Here is a 23253-nt window from a genome sequence, read left to right as displayed (position 1 = left end):
CGAAAGGAATTATTGAAACTTTAAGTACTTTTTGAACTAGCCAGACTAAACGCCTTCTAGGAATACCTAGACTTTAGTATTTTTCATCATCATATTTGTTATCTCTCGATTTATGGCGAATTCCACGGGGCGTTTTGGAGCGCGCCGGGTTCAGTTGACCAGATCCGGACTGGAGCACACGATCCGAACGGGGTCGCGCCGCCTACGGATCCCCAGTGGAACATGACATCTGCTCCAAGATCGGCGAATGCCTTCCCGTCATTCAACTGCCCGGGAATCCCCTTTCCGCGGCTGCCGCGGTCGTTTCGAACACGTTTTCGCAATCGCGGCGCTAAACACGTGTTCGACGCACGAGCGGCAGGAATGGCTCAGGCGGTTCTAGCAAAGATTGCCGGAATGCCCGTAGCGCCGGCAAACACCTTCTCTTCTCCTTCCTGGAAAACGAACCGGCCGTCGAGCCAAGGGGTAAGCAAGCGGCCATTACGAATTCTTCTGATATCAAGACAATCTAGGAGCCCAGCCCGCGACGTGCTTCTTCTTCTGAGGCGAGATAGGCGAGATCAGGCCACATGTCCCACAAAAAGGAAGTCGTGCGCCAAAGGCTGGCCCGGCTGGCTTCCGGTGGAATCCACCGAAATCGTGGGAGCGACTTTTCTCGGGACCAGATCGAGATCTGGAGCGGGAGCTAATCCAAAACGACCAGTGAAACACGTCGGTCTCGATCCCGATCGCCCAGTGAAATAAGCTCGCTCCAGAAAAGTCGACCCCGGCGCGCTTTGAAACGGCCAGTGGAATTCATCATTAGATAAGCAATTGAGAAAGCAGCAAAGGAAAGTTGTGCCAAAACCAACATTAAAATTTTTCCGCGTTTCCAGCAGTGTGATGTCACATGCTGCGTTAGTTGGAAGTCAAACAAACTGTCTAAACGACACAGTTATTTAAGCGTTTTTTTTTGTTTTTGGTCTTCGTTTGCCGGTGTGAGCTTCCCAGAATTCATCTCACACCACCAAACGGGAACAAACTGTGCTGCTCCCATATAACAACAAAGCCGCCTCGGTGGCTCCGAGGCGAGAGCGCCGGCCTACGGATCCCCAGGTGGCGGGTTCGAATCCCGACCGAGGTGCCCGCAATATGACGGAGGCTTATTGCGGAGAAGGCGCCGTGTAACCGAGCTTTCGGTTGCACGTCAAAAGATCCCCAGGTGGTCGAAATTAATCCTCAGTCCTCCGCTGGGGCGTGCCAGATGCCCGTCGTAGGTTTGGCACGTAAAACCCCCAAATTTGACTTTGACTTTTGACCATATAACAACAATGTATGGATGGATGGACGATAACGGCTGTACCTTTGTAACGGGCAGTAGCTTGCTCCGCCTAGCGCAACGTTATTAGATCAGCTCAGTTACGGAACTGCTCATAGGCGCCGCATACACGAACAGTACCCCCTGTGCGCGCGACAAAGGACCGAAGACGAGAAAGTGCAGAAAAGAAGCGCGAGGACAGGAACTTCGAGCAGCCGAGAACGTATGGCTACGTCAAGTACAGCGAGAAGCATTTGCAGATGAAATGCCACAACTAATGAAAGGAGAAAACCTAGAAAATACTTCGCCAATACGAGACCTCCATCCCTTTATTGACGACGAAGGACTCGTCCGAATTAGGAGCCGCCTTCAAAACGCGATGTTGTCCTACAACGAGAAAAGCCCCGTACTACTTCCAGGTGAACACTCTGTGACGAGACTGATTGTTCTACATGCTCACAAAGCGGTGCTCCACGGAGGAGTCGGTGACACCTTAACTGAACTGCGTGCTAGGTTTTGGGTCACCCGTGCACGACAGGCTGTTAAACGGGTTACCGGAAAGCGTCTACTTTGTGCCCGGTTCCGCCTTAAAGCGGCAAGTGCGCCGATGGCTCCCCTTCCAAGTGACCGAGTCCTAAGCTCTCGTTCCTTCGAAGTTACGGGAGTAGACTTTGCCGGACCTATTTTTGTGAAAAACTGTAGCGTAGTGAAAGCGTACTTTGTGCTAGTCACTAGTGCTGTGGTTAGAGCCATTCATCTTGAGCTTGTTGTAGACCTTACGGCAGTCTCTTTTCTTATGGCTTTTAGAAGATTCTGTGCCAGGCGTGGCACCCCGCGAGTCGTGTACTCGGATAACGCTGCAACTTTTAAAAGGGCGTCAAGAGAACTAGCTGCAATGCACCAGTTGCTGAGAGAAGATGAAGTGAAAAATCTACTATGCTAGTCATCATGTAACGTGGAGATTTATCGCAGAAAGAGCGCCTGAAAGGCTCATTGGAATTGTGAAGACGTGCCTTCGCAATTCCAATGAGCCTTTACCAGAAACCGCCCCACCATGGCGCTCTTTCTGCGATAAATCTCCACGTTACATGATGACTAGCATAGTAGTTTTTCGTGAACAGTATGGCAAAACATATCCCAAAAGGGCTGCCATTGGGATACGGTTCCGTCAAAACGAGGAAGCTCTAGTTTGGGAAGTCTTGCACCTACCCGCCCTGGACCTCCGTGATCGCCGTGATCATTCTGTTGTGCGCTCGGAGCAAGTGGTAAGTCCTCGTTTTGTTGATAGATTCCTCGAGCCGGTGGGCCTGGAGCTTGGAGCGATTCAATGTGATGGCGGAACAGCGCCAAGCTTGCAGCTGCGTTGTCCTCGTATTCGCTTACTGAAGCGAAATCCTCTGCAGTCTGTTCGTCCGTGAGGAAGGCCTCTAGTTGCTCGTCGAGCTTCTGCAGGCCCTCATTGCAAGTCTTCAGTCTATCGTGCAAAACCCGCAGAGCAGAAAGGCTGAGCTGGTTGGAGTCGATGAGTTGTCTTGCTTCGGTTCGTAGACGTGTATGCAGAGCCCGCTGGGTGGTTCGTTTGCTTTTCACGCGTTCCATGTCGTTAATATTGACGATCTTTCCTCTCGGTTGGGTCAGTAAGGTAGCAGAGTCCCGGGTTTCGGCACCAATATTTCTTGAAGTTAGAGGAACGACGTCCACTGTGTAAATTGGAAAAACGCGTTTACTTAGCAGGATATGTACAACGCCCACCGCTGCCTCGATCGTCTCAATGTTCTCTGTCCTCTCGCTTCTTTTCTGCACTTTCTCGTCTTCGGTCCTGAGGTAGGCCACTGCACCATAGCAATACCACCTAGAAGACAAGGCCTGCGCATGACGTTTCGTTAGTAGACCCCCGACCCGCCCCAAGCGGCAAACACCCCGAAGCTTGACGAGAGTAGGGGCCGCGTCGCAACTACGTCGCATTCACTTGCGGCCGCAGCTGTGTGCGTGACTGCTGAGCGCGAGCTGATAGCGAGCTTCCAGTGCATTTGCGACGTGCACGCGAACGCTCCCTCGGCCAGGAGCGCGAGCTAGCACGCGCTCCTGGCTTTGAGACGCGCATTTCTAGCGCGCGTGCTCGTTCTGCGGTAGAACGCTTCGAAGCAGCTACCCGAGGTATAAACAGCGCCCTCGAAAATGGCGTCCAGTGTCAGCGTCCAGCGTCCAACGAAGGGCTTTTCAGCCCTTCGCGCAGCAGTAAGGCAATTTCGCTCATGCATTTGACGCTCCACGTGAACGTCTAACTTCATCGTATGCTATTTGCAAGAGACACTCGGCGTGAGCATCTGTTTCATTATCTGTTACACAAACCACTGAAGCAGGCGATGGAGCAGACGATGTAGCAGACGATGTTGCTCTAAAATCATCTGGTGGGCTAGTTGGCTAAACATAATGAGAAAATTAGCGCAAATACAAGGAAGGAAGAACGTTAGGACAGGAAACAGCGCTACTTACAACTGGCTTTAATTATAAGGTGAAAAAAGAAAAAGAAAACAAAACCCGGAGAGGGGAACAAAGTACTGACAAAAAAGAAGTGATACAGAGAGCGAAAATAATTAAGGTGAAAATACAAATTAAAATAATAAAATAATAAAATAGAATAAAATAAAATAAAGGCAGATCTGCAGAATCGCATCGGCAAATGCGCAGGCAGCAGCACTAGCAGCACACACACGAGACACCGGCAAACCCTTGCGAGCATGAAGAGGCGAACTGCTGCCGGTGACCATCCCGCAGATCTATTGGTCACACATGAGTCACTTGCAGTAGCCGCACACACACACACACGGGACACCGGCAAATTCTTCCAGCATGAAGTGGCGACACTGTTGCCGGTAACCAAGCAGCAGGACGCAAATATCAGGGGCACGTGTCGAGGTATCTCAGCTCTTTCTCTGAAAGGAAGACTGACGGGGCACTAACACATTTGCTTTCTTCTTTCTTGATCTTGTACGCTTCATAGATTTCTCTAGCTCTTTTGTCATTGAGATGTTTTAACACCTTCGTCTGATTAAACAAAGGGGTACAATGACAGTCACGAACATGCACCGCAAGATGTCCAGATGGAGAGGCTTTCAGTGAGAGGTCATGCTCTCTCAATCTAACATTGATGCAGCGACCCGACTGCCCCACATAGACTTTTCCACAGGAAAAAGGTACTTCATAAACGACATGACTCTTACAGTCCACGTACTTATGTTGGTGTCTTGTTTGGCATTGAACATTTTCTTCTTTTGTGTTGTTTATTCTTGGGCAAAGTTTTTTGAGCTTGTCCGGTGCTGAAAGTGCTACCTGTACATCATACTTGGAGGCTACTCTCTTGAGATTGTGTGCCAAGCAATGGATATAGGGAACAATAGCAGGACGCCGTGTCTTTTCTGATTTTCGTTGTCTTTTCTGTGACGTGAGCAGACGTTCTGCAACATCAAATAAGATTGAGTCAGGAAAACCTGAACACCTCAGTCGGTGAACTTGAGCGTCAAAGCTCTCCCCCGCTGAATGCGGACATGACTTTTTAAGAGCCGTGCTGAATCATCCAGTGACAATAGCTCTCTTGATGAGTTTAGAATGAGCAGAGTCATACGGTAAAAGTCGTTTCTTGGAGCGTGGAGAATACATCCAACAGGTGTGGTCTTGCAGGAACGACAGTCTCAAATCCAGAAACTGGAGGGTGGCATTCTCCGGTGATTCATCAGTGAACTTAAGACCCTCTGCTTGCTCGATGAAGGTGGATCGTATGTGGCTCAAAAACTGCTTCTCGTTGCTAACAGGTCGTTGTTTAAGGAGGACAAGGTAATCGTCCACGTAGCGAAAAATGTGTGAGACATGTGCGTCAGTGAACCTGTCGGCTATAGCCCTATCACATTTTGCCAGAAAAATGTCGCAGAGGACAGGCGCCACGCACGACCCTATGCATATACCTTTCTTTTGCAGGTAAAATGCATCATTGAACGTGACAATTGTGGCTGACAAGTAGAACTTCAGTAGTTCTAAAAAAGATTCGACCTGAACGCCACATTGATTCTGAAAGGAGATGGTCCCGTTTTCTTCGATGGATTCCCTTACGGCTGTGAAGAGCTTGACGTGCGGAATGGAGTAGAACAAGTCTTCAACATCCAGGGAAAACCCATAGCGAACAGACGTGTTGTTTTGCTGCAGATATTGAACCAGCACGTCAGAATTTGAAATCAAAAAAGGGTCATTCAGTGGAAGGGTAGACAGATGACGGAGGAGGAATCGCGACATATTGGCCTGCCACGATCCTTTTTCTGTTACAATGACTCGGAAAGGACATCCTAGCTTGTGCGTTTTTGCAGTAAAAAACATGTCCAGTTGGTCTTTTTTTGATGTGGAGATAAGCTTCCTTAGAGGCACCAAGTCCAGGCGGCTGCACAACTGAATGGCCTTGGATTTGACAGCCTTCGCTCTGAAGCCTTGCAACTGGTTGAAACTCTTGTCTATGGCACACTGGGTTTTTTCTAGGTAGATAGCTCTATTTGTTACAACGAACCCCCCTTCCTTGTCAGATATAATTAGGTTTAATTCATTTTTTCTGAAATAATCAACAATCGGATAAAACACTGTCTGGCTTCCTTCAGAGGCAGTAGCTTTTTGCAGGACTTCAACACAGTCTTCTATGCATCTGGATTTATTATTTTCATGAGTTTTGGAAGCTATGTCGTGCACAGTTGACAAGAGATGAACACCTTCCCTTTTTGGAGGAGTGCAAAATTTTGGACCTTTTTCAAGGGCCTTCGTAAATTCTTCAGGTAAAGAAGGGACATCCAGCAATGTGACACACTCGCCTTTTTGCTGCTTGCTTTGGGCACGAAGGCTCTTGAGTTGAGGCACGTACGACAACCAGATAAACTCCGTCAGCCTGCTTGCTGCTTCCAGGAAGGCCTTGTGTCTTTGTCCTTGACCGCCATCGTGGTACCCGCCTGCAAATCCAAGAGGATTTGCAAATCCTCTTGGATTTGCGAATCCTCTTGCCTGCAAATTTACCTGCAAATCCAAGAGGATTTGCAGAATTGTTCGATCTGAGATGTGGCGACAAGTCCGGTACTACAGAACTTGCCTCTGGGTGATGGCTGGCTGCGGGTACCACGATGGCGGTCAAGGACAAAGACACAAGGCCTTCCTGGATGCAGCAAGCAGGCTGACGGAGTTTATCTGGTTGTCGTACGTGCCTCAACTCAAGAGCCTTCGTGCCCAAAGCAAGCAGCAAAAAGGCGAGTGTGTCACATTGCTGGATGTCCCTTCTTTACCTGAAGAATTTACGAAGGCCCTTGAAAAAGGTCCAAAATTTTGCACTCCTCCAAAAAGGGAAGGTGTTCATCTCTTGTCAACTGTGCACGACATAGCTTCCAAAACTCATGAAAATAATAAATCCAGATGCATAGAAGACTGTCTTGAAGTCCTGCAAAAGGCTACTGCCTCTGAAGGAAGCCAGACAGTGTTTTATCCGATTGATGATTTTTTCAGAAAAAATGAATTAAACCTAATTATGTCTGACAAGGAAGGGGGGTTCGTTGTAACAAATAGAGCTATCTACCTAGAAAAAACCCAGTGTGCCATAGACAAGAGTTTCAACCAGTTGCAAGGCTTCAGAGCGAAGGCTGTCAAATCCAAGGCCATTCAGTTGTGCAGCCGCCTGGACTTGGTGCCTCTAAGGAAGCTTATCTCCACATCAAAAAAAGACCAACTGGACATGTTTTTTACTGCAAAAACGCACAAGCTAGGATGTCCTTTCCGAGTCATTGTAACAGAAAAAGGATCGTGGCAGGCCAATATGTCGCGATTCCTCCTCCGTCATCTGTCTACCCTTCCACTGAATGACCCTTTTTTGATTTCAAATTCTGACGTGCTGGTTCAATATCTGCAGCAAAACAACACGTCTGTTCGCTATGGGTTTTCCCTGGATGTTGAAGACTTGTTCTACTCCATTCCGCACGTCAAGCTCTTCACAGCCGTAAGGGAATCCATCGAAGAAAACGGGACCATCTCCTTTCAGAATCAATGTGGCGTTCAGGTCGAATCTTTTTTAGAACTACTGAAGTTCTACTTGTCAGCCACAATTGTCACGTTCAATGATGCATTTTACCTGCAAAAGAAAGGTATATGCATAGGGTCGTGCGTGGCGCCTGTCCTCTGCGACATTTTTCTGGCCAAATGTGATAGGGCTATAGCCGACAGGTTCACTGACGCACATGTCTCACACATTTTTCGCTACGTGGACGATTACCTTGTCCTCCTTAAACAACGACCTGTTAGCAACGAGAAGCAGTTTTTGAGCCACATACGATCCACCTTCATCGAGCAAGCAGAGGGTCTTAAGTTCACTGATGAATCACCGGAGAATGCCACCCTCCAGTTTCTGGATTTGAGACTTTCGTTCCTGCAAGACCACACCTGTTGGATGTATTCCCCACGCTCCAAGAAACGACTTTTACCGTATGACTCTGCTCATTCTAAACTCATCAAGAGAGCTATTGTCACTGGATGCTTCAGCACGGCTCTTAAAAAGTCATGTCCACATTCAGCGGGGGAGAGCTTTGACGCTCAAGTTCACCGACTGAGGTGTTCAGGTTTTCCTGACTCAATCTTATTTGATGTTGCAGAACGTCTGCTCACGTCACAGAAAAGACAACGAAAATCAGAAAAGACACGGCGTCCTGCTATTGTTCCCTATATCCATTGCTTGGCACACAATCTCAAGGGAGTAGCCTCCAAGTATGATGTACAGGTAGCACTTTCAGCACCGGACAAGCTCAAAAAACTTTGCCCAAGAATAAACAACACAAAAGAAGAAAATGTTCAAAGCCAAACAAGACACCAACATAAGTACGTGGACTGTAAGAGTCATGTCGTTTATGAAGTACCTTTTTCCTGTGGAAAAGTCTATGTGGGGCAGTCGGGTCGCTGCATCAATGTTAGATTGAGAGAGCATGACCTCTCACTGAAAGCCTCTCCATCTGGACATCTTGCGGTGCATGTTCGTGACTGTCATTGTACCCCTTTGTTTAATCAGACGAAGGTGTTAAAACATCTCAATGACAAAAGAGCTAGAGAAATCTATGAAGCGTACAAGATCAAGAAAGAAGAAAGCAAATGTGTTAGTGCCCCGTCAGTCTTCCTTTCAGAGAAAGAGCTGAGATACCTCGACACGTGCCCCTGATATTTGCGTCCTGCTGCTTGGTTACCGGCAACAGTGTCGCCACTCCATGCTGGAAGAATTTGCCGGTGTCCCGTGTGTGTGTGTGTGCGGCTACTGCAAGTGACTCATGTGTGACCAATAGATCTGCGGGATGGTCACCGGCAGCAGTTCGCCTCTTCATGCTCGCAAGGGTTTGCCGGTGTCTCGTGTGTGTGCTGCTAGTGCTGCTGCCTGCGCATTTGCCGATGCGATTCTGCAGATCTGCCTTTATTTTATTTTATTCTATTTTATTATTTTATTATTTTAATTTGTATTTTCACCTTAATTATTTTCGCTCTCTGTATCACTTCTTTTTTGTCAGTACTTTGTTCCCCTCTCCGGGTTTTGTTTTCTTTTTCTTTTTTCACCTTATAATTAAAGCCAGTTGTAAGTAGCGCTCTTTCCTGTCCTAACGTTCTTCCTTCCTTGTATTTGCGCTAATTTTCTCAACGATGTTGCTCATCCGGGCTAGCTAGGGGGCGCTGAGGGGATCTACTAGTGATGACGTTAGAGGAGGAAACGCGCAGGCCTTGTGTCCTAGGTGGTATTGACCATAGGCACTCGAACTGGCGTCTGCAAACACGTGAAGTTGGTGGCATGCAGAGGTATCAAAAAAGTTCTTCAACCCACATCTGGGAATCGAAAATGTCTGTAAAATGTCTGTGTTTTCTGCACTTTCTCGTCTTCGGTCCTTTGTCGCGCGCACATTCCTCCTCCTCGTTTTCAATATTTAACACCCCCCTCACTCACCACGACTCGCCAAGCGTAGCCAAGCGTCCCTCGACGCGCCGCCAGACGGCTGCTTTGGTAACTGAATCAGGATACGTACGTTTCAACGTTACTAGAAACGTAAAAACCAACGAAAAAAAAACTCTTTTTGTAGTAACTTTTATTGGAGTTTAGTACAAAACGGGGGGGGGGGGGGGGGGGGGGGGCGTGATGTTTTCTAAAATCTTTAGTTTGCAAGGTTTTGCAGTACAATTAGTATCGTTTTTATACAGCCATGCCTGAGCGGCGATTTCAGGTAGCGCGTCCCGGTCTAGGCTCATCTTAACTTCGGGGCATTTCGCGGCGCGTCCTCTGGGGACACGGGGGTGGCATCCCTGTGACCCTTTCCATTTTGTCTGTTTCGGCTCCGAAATGGCCTCTTGAAGCCAAAATAGATGTTACGTGCAGTTCCTTGATAACCGCTGCAGGATAAATGGCGGCGTTGTGATCGCCATTTAGCGCTTCAGCTGGGCTCTTGGGAACGCATAGTTATGAAACGAAAATATAGATGGCGCTTCGATCGACGTTTGGTGGATTGGAGTGAGTGAGGGGGGTACCCCCCTCCGCGGGAGTTCCACAACTGAGGTAATCTAATGACGTTGGCCTAGCGCCACGTTTTTGACGTCACGTTTTTAGTGTTGCCAGTATCACTGTGAAGCCTTTCAGCCCAAACTTTAAAATTCAATAACCCCACAAACAAGTATTATGACTTGTAACTTAGGTTACAATTTCGGCTGTGTCAAATAATGTGTTCGAGTAATTTTGAGGTAAATCAGTTTGGAAGTGAAGAAGGGCATTTTGCATCCACTGACGCAGCGAATTGTTTTTAGATATTTGCTGATAACAGAACATATTATTTTTTAATGGCGGCTTGCGAGTATATCATAGTGCGAGAGCCATCAACACCGTTACTTGATTCACGAGGGTTTCTGGCATGCACAGGTTACGACGCGTTGTCCCACCACAAAGGAGCCGAGTTCACCGTCAAGAACAGCACGACGGCCAAACCCGAGAAAGACGAGAAAGACGAGTGCTCCAAAAAACGTCTAAGTGGTGGATGGTGGTTCAAGAGATGCAACGAGGCAAATCTTAATGGACTTAAACTCACCTTCTATTTGCAAACAAAGCCCCTCGGTATTACCTGGAACATTAAAAGCGACATCGAGTCCCACTCTTACATCTACGACAGGGTGGAGATGAAGATCAGGGACGCCGACTTTGGTTTCTGCACGGGCTCTCTCAAATTCTAAATTATCTGATTATAATCCCTGCTTCGGTGGAAAAAAAAAACAAAAAAAACCCATTAAATTGCGGGGAAGTTGTTATTTACCATATGCTGCATGAAGTTCTCGCTTTTTGACGTTTCTCTGCAAACTTTGAAAATAAAATATCACTGCTACAAAGCACAGCTCGGTTGTCGTTGCTCTCCCGGCTATATCCCCATGGTGTAACTCGAAAGCGGTGGCCCCACTCTTTATACCTCTTAAAAAAGAGGCGCTGCAGACACTGCCCGAGGCCTTCTTTGTAATATGAAAACTCTTCTGAGACATGTTATAAGCATACATATCCACGAAGCACGCACGCTCCGCAACCTGATTGAGGCGTCTCCACAGATTATTCGGTCATCAGGTCTGCAGCCCCTGTTTATTGTATGATGCATGAGCAGTGTGAGAGCGGCTTTAATTCACCAAATGCACACCATTGGCGCCGACTTAGTCAAATCTAAATGAGCATTGTTCCAAATTACAGACACGACAGTTGTGTTTAGGCAGCGTCCTCTGCAGCCGTATATGTCTGCGTTGTAAAGAAACAACTTGGTCATTGCTGCACGGCTTACCAGGCGTGGCTGTTAAATAACGCGTAGCTGAACACTCGTTCTCCGCTCACATGTAGCCCTAGCCGTCCGAACCAACAAACGCCCGAGTGTCAGAACTGACCGTCATCTTGTTCAATCGTTTGAAGCGATTGGCTGAAATTCCCAACGGGAAAATGACGGGCGATGTAGCTCTCAAATGCATGGAGCCTAAGAGCGCCACTTACTGAAAACGGGCGACAACGGGCTGCATCTTACGCTGGAAATTTAAGAAAATCACGTTACTTTTGTATAATAGTGGTAACTTGGCCCAGTTAATGATACATTAGTAACAAAAAAAGTAACAAAAAATAGCCAAAAAGCTTACGGAGGACAGATAGAACGAGAGCCAAATGAGCGACCGGATTGTGTACCCCTTGGGTTTCCTCTTTTTCTGTGGCGCCATCTATGTGGAGCACCCCGAACTCTCACTCCGGGTGGGCGCCCGCTGGCGACCCGCTAAACTGACGGAGATGGTTTCTCGTGGATTTCCAACGAAAGATTGTCGTGCTCTCGGTTTATTTCGCGGACTCTCCCATAGAGTTCCACGCAAATTCGATTCGGATTTTTTTCCTCTCGCCGCAGCGCCATCTGTCGCAAATCGGGGATACCCGCAAGCAGACGAGTACACAATCCGGTCAAAATGTAAACATTTCGGCGGAACTCCGCCTGGTTAGGTAAGTAATAAGAAAAAGTACAACGTAGACTCTAACCGATTTCTTCAATGTGCCCGACGTTTCGAAGCCAGCTCGGCTCCTTGTTCACGGGTGACTGTATATGGGCCCAAAGGTAGCAACCTCTCGTCGTTTTCTTCTCTTCTCTCTTAGCTTTGTTTTCTTCTTCTGTTTCTGTGTGTGGCGCACTTTAGCCCGTGTTTATAGCTGCTTGGAAGCGTTCCGGTGGATCGGTTCAGGTTGTTGCTTGTATTTTGTATGTGCCAAGATTCTATTAAGAGCCGCTTTCTCCAGTTTCTTTCTGTGTCGAGGATGGAGCTGCTGTCAAAGCCAATTACGTGGCCGGTCTTCTGAGCATGTTCCGCCAGCGCGCTGCCTTGGATGTCATTCTTCTTTACGCCATACTTATGTCTACGCAGACGTTCGGGAAAGTTCTTCGTTTCCCCCACATAAGAGGCGTCGCATTTGGCACAAGGAATTTGGTAAATCAGGCCTTGAGCTTTTTCTTTTGGTGGACGATCCTTTGGAAGAGGAAGAAAATGGCCCAGAGTTGAGACAGGTTTATGCGTAACTGCTATGCCGTACGATCTCAAAACGCAGGCTAGGACCTCGCTCGTGCCAAGGACGCCCATGCGGCTGGAGGTGTTTTTGTTCTTGGATTTGGGAGGGTGACGAAGTTGTTTGTATATTTTGTTGACAAATCTCGGTGGGGTAGTTGTTTTTCCGAAGGTCTCGCTTTATAATATCGACTTCTATCTTAAGCGACTTCCTTGTTGAGCAGACCGTGAGGGCGCGTCGAAAGAGCGCCGACACTACAGAGGATTTGTGAGTTGTAGGGTGGTCTGACGAGAAGTTTAGGTAGCGACCGGTGTGCGTTGCTTTCCTGTATACTTGGAAGGATAAATGGTTTCCTGTTTTTTCCACTGCCACATCGAGAAATGGAAGGCACCCGTTTGACTCATGTTCAACCGTAAATTGAATGTCTGGATTGATGGAATTGAGATGTTTGTGAAGGCGATCGACTTCGCTGGACATTGCAACACAGAAGCAATCGTGCACGTAACGTAGAAACAGAGTCGGTGTGGGAGAAAATGTGCTTAAGGCTTTTTGCTCGATGGCTTCCGTTGTGAGGTTGGCGACAGTGACGGACACCGCGGCACTCATGGCTGTGCCACCATTTTGCTTGTAGTAGCGACCAGCGAAAGAAAAGTAGGTGTTTGTCAGGCACAACTCTAGTAGCCGACATATCTCATTCATCAAGAGGTGTGCTCTTTTAGGTAGAGACGTGCCGGCCTTGAGTGCCGTTCTGACAACAGACACCGCGAGTCGAATGGGAATACTCGTGAAGGGAGATACCACATCAAATGAAACAAGGCACTCGTCGTCGTTCAATTGCAGGTCCGAAGCGAGTTCGATGAAGTGGGCAGTGTTCTCGACATGTGTGTTGGTCTTCCCCATGAGTGGAAGAAACAGACGATGGAGATAGTTTGACAGCGCTTGTAATGGTGACGCTGTAAAGTCAACTATGGGACGAAGCGGAATGCCACACTTGTGTATATTTGGTAAGCCGTAGAACGCAGGAGTCAATCCGTTTCGGCAGATAAGACTAAGGTAGAGAGCCCGCAACTCCGGATATTTGTTGAAGACGGCGTAAAGCGCTTTGTTTAAGATTCCTTGAATTTTTGATGTCGGGTCTTTCGGTAGCATCATGTACGCTTTGGTGTTCAGAAGTGCGTGCACCTTCTCCTCATAGTCTGTGCGGTCCATCACCACTGTAACATTCCCTTTGTCAGCAGGAAGGATTACGATGCTGTTTTCTTCCTTTCGCTTCCTGAGGGCGGACTTTTCTTCTGTGCTATAGTTCAAATGCCTCCTTTGGTTTACCTTTGAAAGTACGCCAATGGCTTTCAAGCAAGCTTCTTCGCGGATGCAAGGGTCTAGTTTGTGTAAACCCTCCTCAACGGAAGCTGCCATAAGTGCGAGAGGAGGATGAACAGTGGTGAAGTTAAAATTCTTTCCTTTCGCCAAATCTAGTGTCTCGGTTGGGGAGAGTACCTTCGAAAAGAGGTTTTTGACGAAACCCTTGTTCAAAGTTTGGGGCTGTTGGGCCGACCTTGGTCGGCCCAACACCCCCCCAAACTTTGAACAGTCTGCTCAACACGTTGTCTGCTCAACTTTTGTTGAGCAGACAACACGGTCTGTTCAACAAAGAAGTCACTTAAGATGGAAGTCGATATTGTAAAGTGAGACCTTCGGAAAAACAACTACCCCACGAGATATGTCAACAAAATATACAAACAACTTCGTCACCCTCCTACATCCAAGAACAAAAACACCTCCAGCCGCATGTGCGTCCCGTACCTCCATGGCACGAGCGAGGTCCTAGCCTGCGTTTTGGGACCGTACGGCATTGCAGTTACGCATAAACCTGTCTCAACTCTGGGCCATTTTCTTCCTCTTCCAAAGGATCGTCCACCAAAAGAAAAAGCTCAAGGCCTCATTTACCAAATTCCTTGTGCCAAATGCGACGCCTCTTATGCGGGGCAAACGAAGAACTTTCCCGAACGTCTGCGTAGACATAAGTATGACGTAAAGAAGAATGACATCCAAGGCAGCGCGCTGGCGGAACATGCTCAGAAGACTGGCCACGTCATTGGCTTAGAGTGCCTTCATACACACGCGCACTTTTGCTTCAGTGGTGACATCTCGGCCATTTTTCCGCCCAATCGTTCTTTCTGTGCATTATGAAGTGCGCGCAATCCGGTGTCACTCAGCACGAGCGCGTAGCTTTGGCTAATGCATAGACGCCATTTTACCGCCCAAGTCACGCACCAAGTGCGCGAGAGCGTCACGCGCTGGCCCATTCAGGGCAACAATGGATGTCTTCACCCTGAGACAGACAGACATCTAGGCAGTCTACATTGGCTTTGACAGCAGCTCCATCCTCTACACAGAAAGAAACTGGAGAAAGCGGCCCTTAATAGAACCTTGGCACATTCAAAATACAAGCAACAACCTGAACCGATCCACCGGAACGCTTCCAAGCAGCTATATACACGGGCTAAAGTGCGCCACCCAGAGAAACAGAAGAAGAAAACAAAGCTAAGAGAAAAGAGAAGAAAACGACGACAGGTTGCTACCTTTGGGCCCATATAGAGTCATCCTTGAACAAGGAGTCGAGCTGGCTTCGAAACGTCGGGCACATTGAAGAAATTGGTTAGAGTCTACGTTGTACTTTTTCTTACAATCCGGTCACGGCGCTGCGGTAGGCTTCTATGGGCCGTTTCCACACCTGTCTTACATTCTGTTCGTAACTTTCGAATGAAAAAACGGTAAGTTTGGAAACGTTGGCATCTGGTTCGCACAAGCTCGGACGCCTAGCGCTACATCTGGGCGTAGAGTGAGCGTTCGGCAATACATAGTTCATTTATGCGGGTAAAAAGAAAATTAAAATTGCGTGTGCTAATGTGGAGGGGGAAAGGTGGGGGGGGGGGGGGGGGGGTTCCTGCCAAACATTAGATTTTTTCGTTGTTCGAAACAATGCTGCAGGTCAAGTGTCAACCCCTTCAGCCGCGCCGCCGTTTCCTTTTTTGTCTCGTTCAGTTCTTTTTTATTCTCGGCGACGTGGGAGCTTTTCACTACATCGATTGTCTCTTTGTTTCAAGTCGTACTAAAAACTTTCCGCCTCCTCACACGTGATACTCTTTTCCAGCCAGTCCGGTCCTGTCGTCATTTGTTCCATGAAATCAGAAAAGTTTTTTCCCGACGGAACGTGGTGTTGAAAAATGAATTTAATTGTTAGCAAGGTTCGGCGATTTATTCATTTATTCAGTTATCTACATCGCCCTTATCAGCGCAATATTACAGGAGGAAGACGATACAAATATTATATATAAAATATAAAATATGCGACGAAAATATGAGTATAATTCGAAAAAAAAGTTCGAATGACATCATGTATAAAAATAATGACATTACAGAAAATTTGCAACAGAAAAACAAATCGGCAAGCTCACCAGCAATCAAATTCACAAATTGACAGTTATCCGAAAAAGAAGCTCTCGAGAACCGAAAGCAAAAAGAAGAAGACGGCGAGAAGACAGTTTCATCTGGTAGGCCAATTCATTCGTGTACAGTTCTCGAAAAAAAAGAAAAAAATAAAATATTTTATGGTGGCTTCTATGAATGAGTATAGAGCAGTTTTTAATTCATTAAAAGAAATCTAAAACTATATCTTCATATGCAAGCTAATAAGTCATGGCTTAATTATTTAATGACTGAGTAAATATTGTCACGTGCATCTTATTTTTCCTTCCGATACTGATATGAGAGTGTTACACTGCGTAGTATGGTATTGAAATATAAAGGTGCAGGATGATTTCCCTAAAAAAAATTTGTAAAAACAATTTAAAAAAATTAAAAACAAAATAATAAAAAAAGACTTTTCGTCCACTTTTCTATTATAATATTTAGCACGCGGTGTAAAAGTATCAGCCACTTACGCTAACATTGAATAAGAAAAGTGGGATGCACTTGGCGAAAATTACTCGTTATTTATCCGATAATATAGTTAACCCCGACTCTAATAACCTGCCCTAGAATCCCCATGAACGCGGAGAATATAGTGCCAGATGAAAAAAGCATGATGAACAGAACAGCGCACACAAAGACAAGGACAGAGAAAAGGAACATGCAGGACACACAAGCACTACCGGACTTCAGCTTTCTAAGGAGAAGACCATGTATATGGTAATTCCCGCAAAGCGCAAAAAATCACGCACAGACATCCATCTTAACGTGGAAAACACTCCCATCACACAGGCAGACTGTGTGAAAATATTGGGTGTCCCCTTCGACCACCACGGAAGGGCCAACACATGGATGAAGCACGTAAAAAAAACAGTGGAAAAACGGTCTGACCCTCCTCAAAGCAATTACCAACAAAGCTTGGGGGGCTCAAGAAGACCTATTACGCCGTCTAGTGCGGACTCTTCTAGTGTCAAAGGTTATTTATGGACTGAACTTTCAAAATCTAACTCGGACGCAGGAGACCACACTTGTCACAATGAATCGGGCCGCAATGAGGATTGTCACGGGTCTCCCTCGCTTCACACAGGTGGAAGAGCTCGAACGCATCGCGCAGATGAATACCATTCAAGAAATCGCCGAAGAACAACGAATCAGCCAAGCCCTGCGCCTGTCCCGGACGCCCCAAGGCAGAACTATTCTGATACTGAGTGGGCGCGCCCATCTCATTGACGGCCCATTTATGCCGACGCCTCCGCCCCCATGGGAGACGGAGGCGGTCACCGTCGCCAAACCGATTCCAAAAAACCAAGGGAACGACTCGCCGGGACGAAGAGTCACTCAGGCCTCTAACCACATGGCAGAAGTCGGCGGTCTCGGAGAGCACGTCGAAGTGTTTTACACAGACGCGTCGCGCTCTGAGACCGGCCGCACGGCTATAGCCTGGTACTCCCCTACAAAACAGGACACGCAGCAAGAAATCACTGTAAACACGAAGACCACGTGCTCCGCAGAACTGCGAGCGATCTTGATGGCGACACAGGCAGCCATTCTGAAGAGAGCCAACATTACAGAAACACGCATATATACAGATTCTCAAGAGGCATTCCGCGAATTGCGTCGCACGGACACATGTAACGCCGTGGTCGCACAGATCCGAACATTGGTGCGCAAAGCGAAGGACGACCAAACGATCACTGTCGCGTGGCTGCCAGGCCACGAAGGCATCCCTGGGAACGAGAGAGCGAATGGGGCCGCGAGGGCACAGCTACAAGCAACACAGCCCTCACAAGGCCCGGCTCCTCCGCTCAGTCCTCGGAAGATGCCTGAAGACACTGCCGACTTTGACCTTTCCGAGGTCAAACGCAAAGAACGAGCAGCACGCAAGGCGCGCCTCACTACTCTCCTGCCGCCCAACCCTCACCGCATTCCGAGCATCTTTCCGCGATGGCAGCGGGTGGCGCTCAACCGACTCCAAACGAAGACGGTGCTGACGCCAGACTGGCTGTCCAGAATTCACCATCCGACGGATCCAGACGACGTCGGCCCCGATCCGAACTGCATACACTGCGGCGTTCCTGCCACCTGCTCCCATCTCGTGTGGGACTGCGCAGAATACGCGCCGGAGCGCGAGGCCGCAATCCGCAACCTCCCCTACCACATACGACCTGGCTCCTACACAGAATGGACCAAACCAACAACCGCCATTCTGAATGAACAAAAACTCATCTACACATCTCTCATCAACTTCCTCCGATCCTCCGGGATCGGTAGGTTCATCTAATCATCATCATTTTCACTTCCGTTCACCCTTTCCCCCCCGCCTAATCTGAGGCCTTCAGGCCAGAAGGCGGCATCACCCAATAAACGTTTTTACTACTACTACACACAAGCGCTGACTCGCAACTGAAATTTATACACAAAAGAAAGAAGAAGAAAACGTTCTAAAAGACACGCAGGGCACGCAGTGCTTATGACACGCGACCCAACACCATCTAACTGCAATGTCTTTGCCCCATAGTTCTTTCTAAAAACAAGGTTTCAGTGTTTAGTAGTGTCACTGATGGGTGGCTGACGCAGCAGTCCCCCAGGCTGTTGATGCAATGTGCTTCTAAGATTTCGCGAGTTGTCTTGTCTCGATAGTGTCCAATTATTGTTGTGCCTTTTAGAATCGGAACACATGAGCAGGAATTGCAGTGAACTGGAAGGTGACCACCCACCGTAGATTTTAGCGAACGATCATGCTCGAGAAGGCGATCGTTTAGGCACCGTCCGGTTTGGCCCACATAGCTTTTACCACACGTTAATGGGATTTTGTACACCACACCAATTGAACATGGCACATAAGGGTGGCTGTGGCGTTTCTGGCACTTGCCTTTATTGAGGTTATCCGCTATCGAGCGAACCTTTGAACAGATTTCCGCCATTCTTTTTGGAGCCGAAAACACCACAGGCACATCGTACCTTTGGGCTGCTCTTTTTAAATTATGAGAGGTTTTGTGCATGTATGGTACAACAACCTTTCGTTTCTGTGGTTCTCGAGGTTTCTTTCTCCGAATCCCTTTAGTCTTGCGTACTAAGACCGCCACCACCTCGTTTAAGACCTGTGATGGAAAGCCCGACTTTTGGAGACTCTCAACTTGAGCATTAAAACTTTCCCGAACAGTGTGAAAGCAGGACTTCGTAAGTGCAGCCCCAAGTATGGTAACCGCAATCCCCCTTTTAACAACTTTCGAATGTGCGGATGTGTAGTGAAGGATGCCCTTTTTTGACCTAGGGGAGAAACTCCAGCAGATATGGTTTGTTGGAAGAGATAACGAAAGGTCCAGGAACTGTAACTTTCCGTCCGAAGGTTTTTCAACAGTGAATTTAAGCCCAAAGCCGCACCTGGAAAATACGCTCATAACCTTATCAACGTAATCACCTTCAACAGACTTGGGACACACTAGCCAAAATCGTCAACGTATCTGAACAACTTTGACACTTCTGATGTGCTAAGGGCACCTTCAATAGCTCTATCAACACTTGCTAGAAAAATATCACTAAGAACGGGGGCCACGCATGATCCTATGCACACCCCTGACCGCTGCGTAAAGGTACCATTGTTCCAGCCAACGATCATAGAGTTCAAATAGAATTGCAGAAGTTCTAGAAAGCCTTCTAAAGAAACACCACTAGAGTTTCTGAAGGAGAGCTCCCCTTGCTCTTCAATGCAGGACTTGACTGAGGCAAGTAATGCTTGGTGTGGAAGAGAATAAAAAAGGTCTGGCACGTCAACACTGAACACAGAGTGGTTGTTGAAATTATTGTTCTTGAAAGCTTCCACTACTGCTTCAGAATTGCTGACTAAAAAGGGGTCCTCGATTTGCAAACCTGATAGGTGTTTTTGAAGAAAGCCCGCCATCTGGCGCTGCCACGTGCCTCTCTCAGTGATGATGGCACGGAATGGGCAGGCTTCCTTATAGGTTTTCACACTAAAGAACACCTCAAGGTTAAGCCCTGTTGCTTTCTTGATGTTTCCGGAGAAGCTTGTCAAGGAATGGCGTTCACAGAGCTTTAATGCCTGCGCCTTAATCTGCTTGGGGGACACTTGTACCCGTTTGAAGTTCTTGCTCATGGCGGTACAGGCTTTTTTGATGTGTTGTGATATTTTTCTTAGTGATATTTTTCTAGCAAGTGTTGATAGAGCTATTGAAGGTGCCCTTAGCACATGAGAAATGTCAAAGGTGTTCAGATATGTTGACGATTTTTTGCTAGCGTGTCCCAAGTCTGTTGAAGGTGATTACGTTGATAAGGTTATGAGCGTATTTTCCAGGTGCGGCTTTGGGCTTAAATTCACTGTTGAAAAACCTTCGGACGGAAAGTTACAGTTCCTGGACCTTTCGTTATCTCTTCAAACAAACCATATATGCTGGAGTTTCTCCCCTAGGTCAAAAAAGGGCATCCTTCACTACACATCCGCACATTCGAAAGTTGTTAAAAGGGGGATTGCGGTTACCATACTTGGGGCTGCACTTACGAAGTCCTGCTTTCAGACTGTTCGGGAAAGTTTTAATGCTCAAGTTGAGAGACTCCAAAAGTCGGGCTTTCCATCACAGGTCTTAGACGAGGTGGTGGCGGTCTTAGTACGCAAGACTAAAGGGATTCGGAGAAAGAAACCTCGAGAACCACAGAAACGAAAGGTTGTTGTACCATACATGCACAAAACCTCTCATATTTTAAAAAGAGCAGCCCAAAGGTACGATGTGCCTGTGGTGTTTTCGGCTCCAAAAAGAATGGCGCAAATCTGTTCAAAGGTTCGCTCGATAGCGGATAACCTCAACAAAGGCAAGGGCCAGAAACGCCACAGCTACCCTTATGTGCCATGTTCAATTGGTGTGGTGTACAAAATCCCATTAACGTGTGGTAAAAGCTATGTGGGCCAAACCGGACGGTGCCTAAACGATCGCCTTCTCGAGCATGCACTCTAAGAAAAAAAGGGTGTAGTCGGGTGCATCGGGCGCACATGCACCCTTTTCCTAAAAGATGCACCCTGCGTTTCCCAGCCAGTGTACTTGTACACCGACAATGAGCATCCTGCTCTCACTTAAAAACCTCTAGGTGCATCAGTGCACCCCCACGCTAGCCGCGCGCCTCGATCAGCTTGTGCTTGGATTCCTCTTTGGGGGTCACTCGTTGGGTTTGGCAGTTTCTTAGGAAGTATGGAGCTATCCCATTCACTCGGTATTGACAGTAGAGTGGGCGCTAAGCTTGTTTTAGGCCAATTGGGTCTACGGGTAGTATCACGTGCTTATCTCCAAGCTAGAGATAAGGCAGAGCACGGCATCTGCCTGAAGGCCAAGGCCACGGATAGCATCCACTGCACTATTAACTTTGGGTCGAACTTTCAAGAGGATATAAGCGAATAATCCTTTCGTTGTGTTCATTGTTGGGTTGCCCCTGAAGATAAGCCTTTGCGAGGGCACCCCTTTTGGCCTTGAAGGAGCTGCAATTTTCATACTCCTTTCTTTTTTCTTTCTCTCCATAAGCTGAAAGCACGGAAGAAGGTAAAGGTTTCATAGATGACTTAGTATCTTTTTTTTTTTATCTCGGTGCTTCCCGGCCTAGTTTCTTGTGCGCTGTGCCGCGACCAGCGGGGCTGCCGTATATTTCGTCCGCGACGATGTATTCGAGTGTGCCAAGATTTTGAGTGTTTGAAAAGTCCTACGAGTATATCGGCAACAAGCGAGTTCTTCAGAAAAACCCAAGGAATTCTTCTGATGAGTTTAGTGTTCGGTTTGGCGAACTACTGCTTCTGCTACATTGTGTTAGATCTTCATGTACCCCTTTCCTTTCGTTTTTGTGTTGTTCTGCAGTGCCCGTGTCGACGTATATTTCGGATTACATATTTCGAGTCCGGCGTTTTCATCGTAAGTGGTCTGCAACCTACTCCTTTGCAACAATTGACAGTTCCGTTCCGGATCACTTCAAGAATTAGGCAGTGTTTATTTTCTAGCAGCCGGGAGAATAATTTCCCCGAAATTCTATCGGCAGTCGCCTGCCATTAGCTGACTACAATCATGTGACAACCGCAGGTATAATACTGACTTTCTTATTCTCCTGGCGTTTTGTGAAAACACGTTTTTGCCGATACACGTTTTGTAGACACGTTTCATCGACACTACATCGCCATTCACACTCTTACTACCAAATAAGACCGAGAGAGACCAGACCGGCTTTTAAGCATTTTGCGACTTCTTAGGACCGGATGCGATGCTGCCGAGCTGGTCCTAAGAGATCGCAAGAGGCTTAAAAACCGGTCTGGTATTTCTCAGTTCTACTCGGTCGCAAGAGTGTGAACGGGCCTTAACGTTTCATCGTCACTCGCTACCTAAAATGCACGCCTTAGGGACATTTTGTCGCGCGTGTATCTCTGAGGCGCGTGCTCACCGACCCAGCCGACCCGTTCGCGCTACTTTGTATCGACAGTCTGCGGCGGCCCATTACGAAAATGTTAGCCCACCTGTCCCACCCATACACGTCACTTCGCGGATACATTCTGGGGCGGCTCATTACAAGAAAAGAAAGGAGAGAAGCTAATATAGAAAAGCTAATCTGAGCTGTCGACAAAACGTCGTTCGATAAATTAATGGCGACTGCCGGTGGAATTTCGTGAAAATAATTTTACCGGCTGCTGGCAGAATGGACACTACCTAAGACTCACCCCCGGTTCTTGTTTGCTTAGTAATCATTTCAGTTGTGTAAAAGCTTCTTTGTACGTCTTCAGATATGACAGATTGCTTGCAAGTTTGTACTTGTTTACGAAATAGGCCGTCTAATAAACTTCTATGAGATTTGAAAACAATACCGTGTGTCCGTATTCCTGCCTTTTTGCAATCACCGGGGCGCATACATTTTTTACTGTTTTCCTCGATGTCTTAAATAGGTTTATGGAGTTATGAAACGGGTGCATAAAGTGCTGCGACCGTGCACCTTTGAATCGGGTCCATCTGTGTTCTCTCCGAATTCAGTGAGTGTAGAAAGAGGTGTAACAGTACACTACTGAACGGGGTGCTCCTGTGTTCCCTTTGAGAGCAGTAGGTGTAGAAAGGGGAGTAATGGTACACTATTGAGTGGGGTGCATCTGTGTTCCCTTTGAGTGAGGCGGGTGTAGGAAGCGGTGCAATGGTACACCATCGCACGGGGTGCATCTGTGCTCCCTTTCATCTCATTGGCTGTAGAAAGAGGTGTAGCCGTACAGCATTGAATGGGGTGCACCTGTGTTCCCTTCGAGTGAGATTTCTGTAGAAAGGGGTGTACATGTGCACCACACCAACGGGTGTACACGTACTCCCATATTTGGGGTGCACTTGTATTCCCCCAAAGGGTGTAGTATATGTGACAAGCACTTACACCCCCT

At 47.5% G+C, this 23253-nt stretch overlaps 1 protein-coding gene across 1 annotated transcript in view; it reads left to right on the top strand.

Moving 5' to 3' along the window:
- The window catches only part of LOC115310031 (ficolin-2-like), a 75203-nt gene extending 64651 nt beyond the window's left edge, over positions 1–10552 (top strand). The window contains exon 6 of the mRNA XM_040211975.1: positions 10245–10552. Within this exon, the coding sequence (XP_040067909.1) occupies positions 10245–10552 (308 nt within the window). The remainder of the gene's footprint in view (positions 1–10244) is intronic.
- Positions 10553–23253: the final 12701 nt, after the last annotated feature.

The sequence above is a fragment of the Ixodes scapularis genome, unplaced genomic scaffold, assembly GCF_016920785.2.
Source record: "Ixodes scapularis isolate PalLabHiFi unplaced genomic scaffold, ASM1692078v2 PGA_scaffold13__105_contigs__length_92229423, whole genome shotgun sequence".
Classification (NCBI taxonomy): Eukaryota; Metazoa; Arthropoda; class Arachnida; order Ixodida; family Ixodidae; genus Ixodes; species Ixodes scapularis.
Note: the sequence above shows the minus strand (reverse complement) of the source record. Positions and strands in the feature narration are given on the sequence as shown.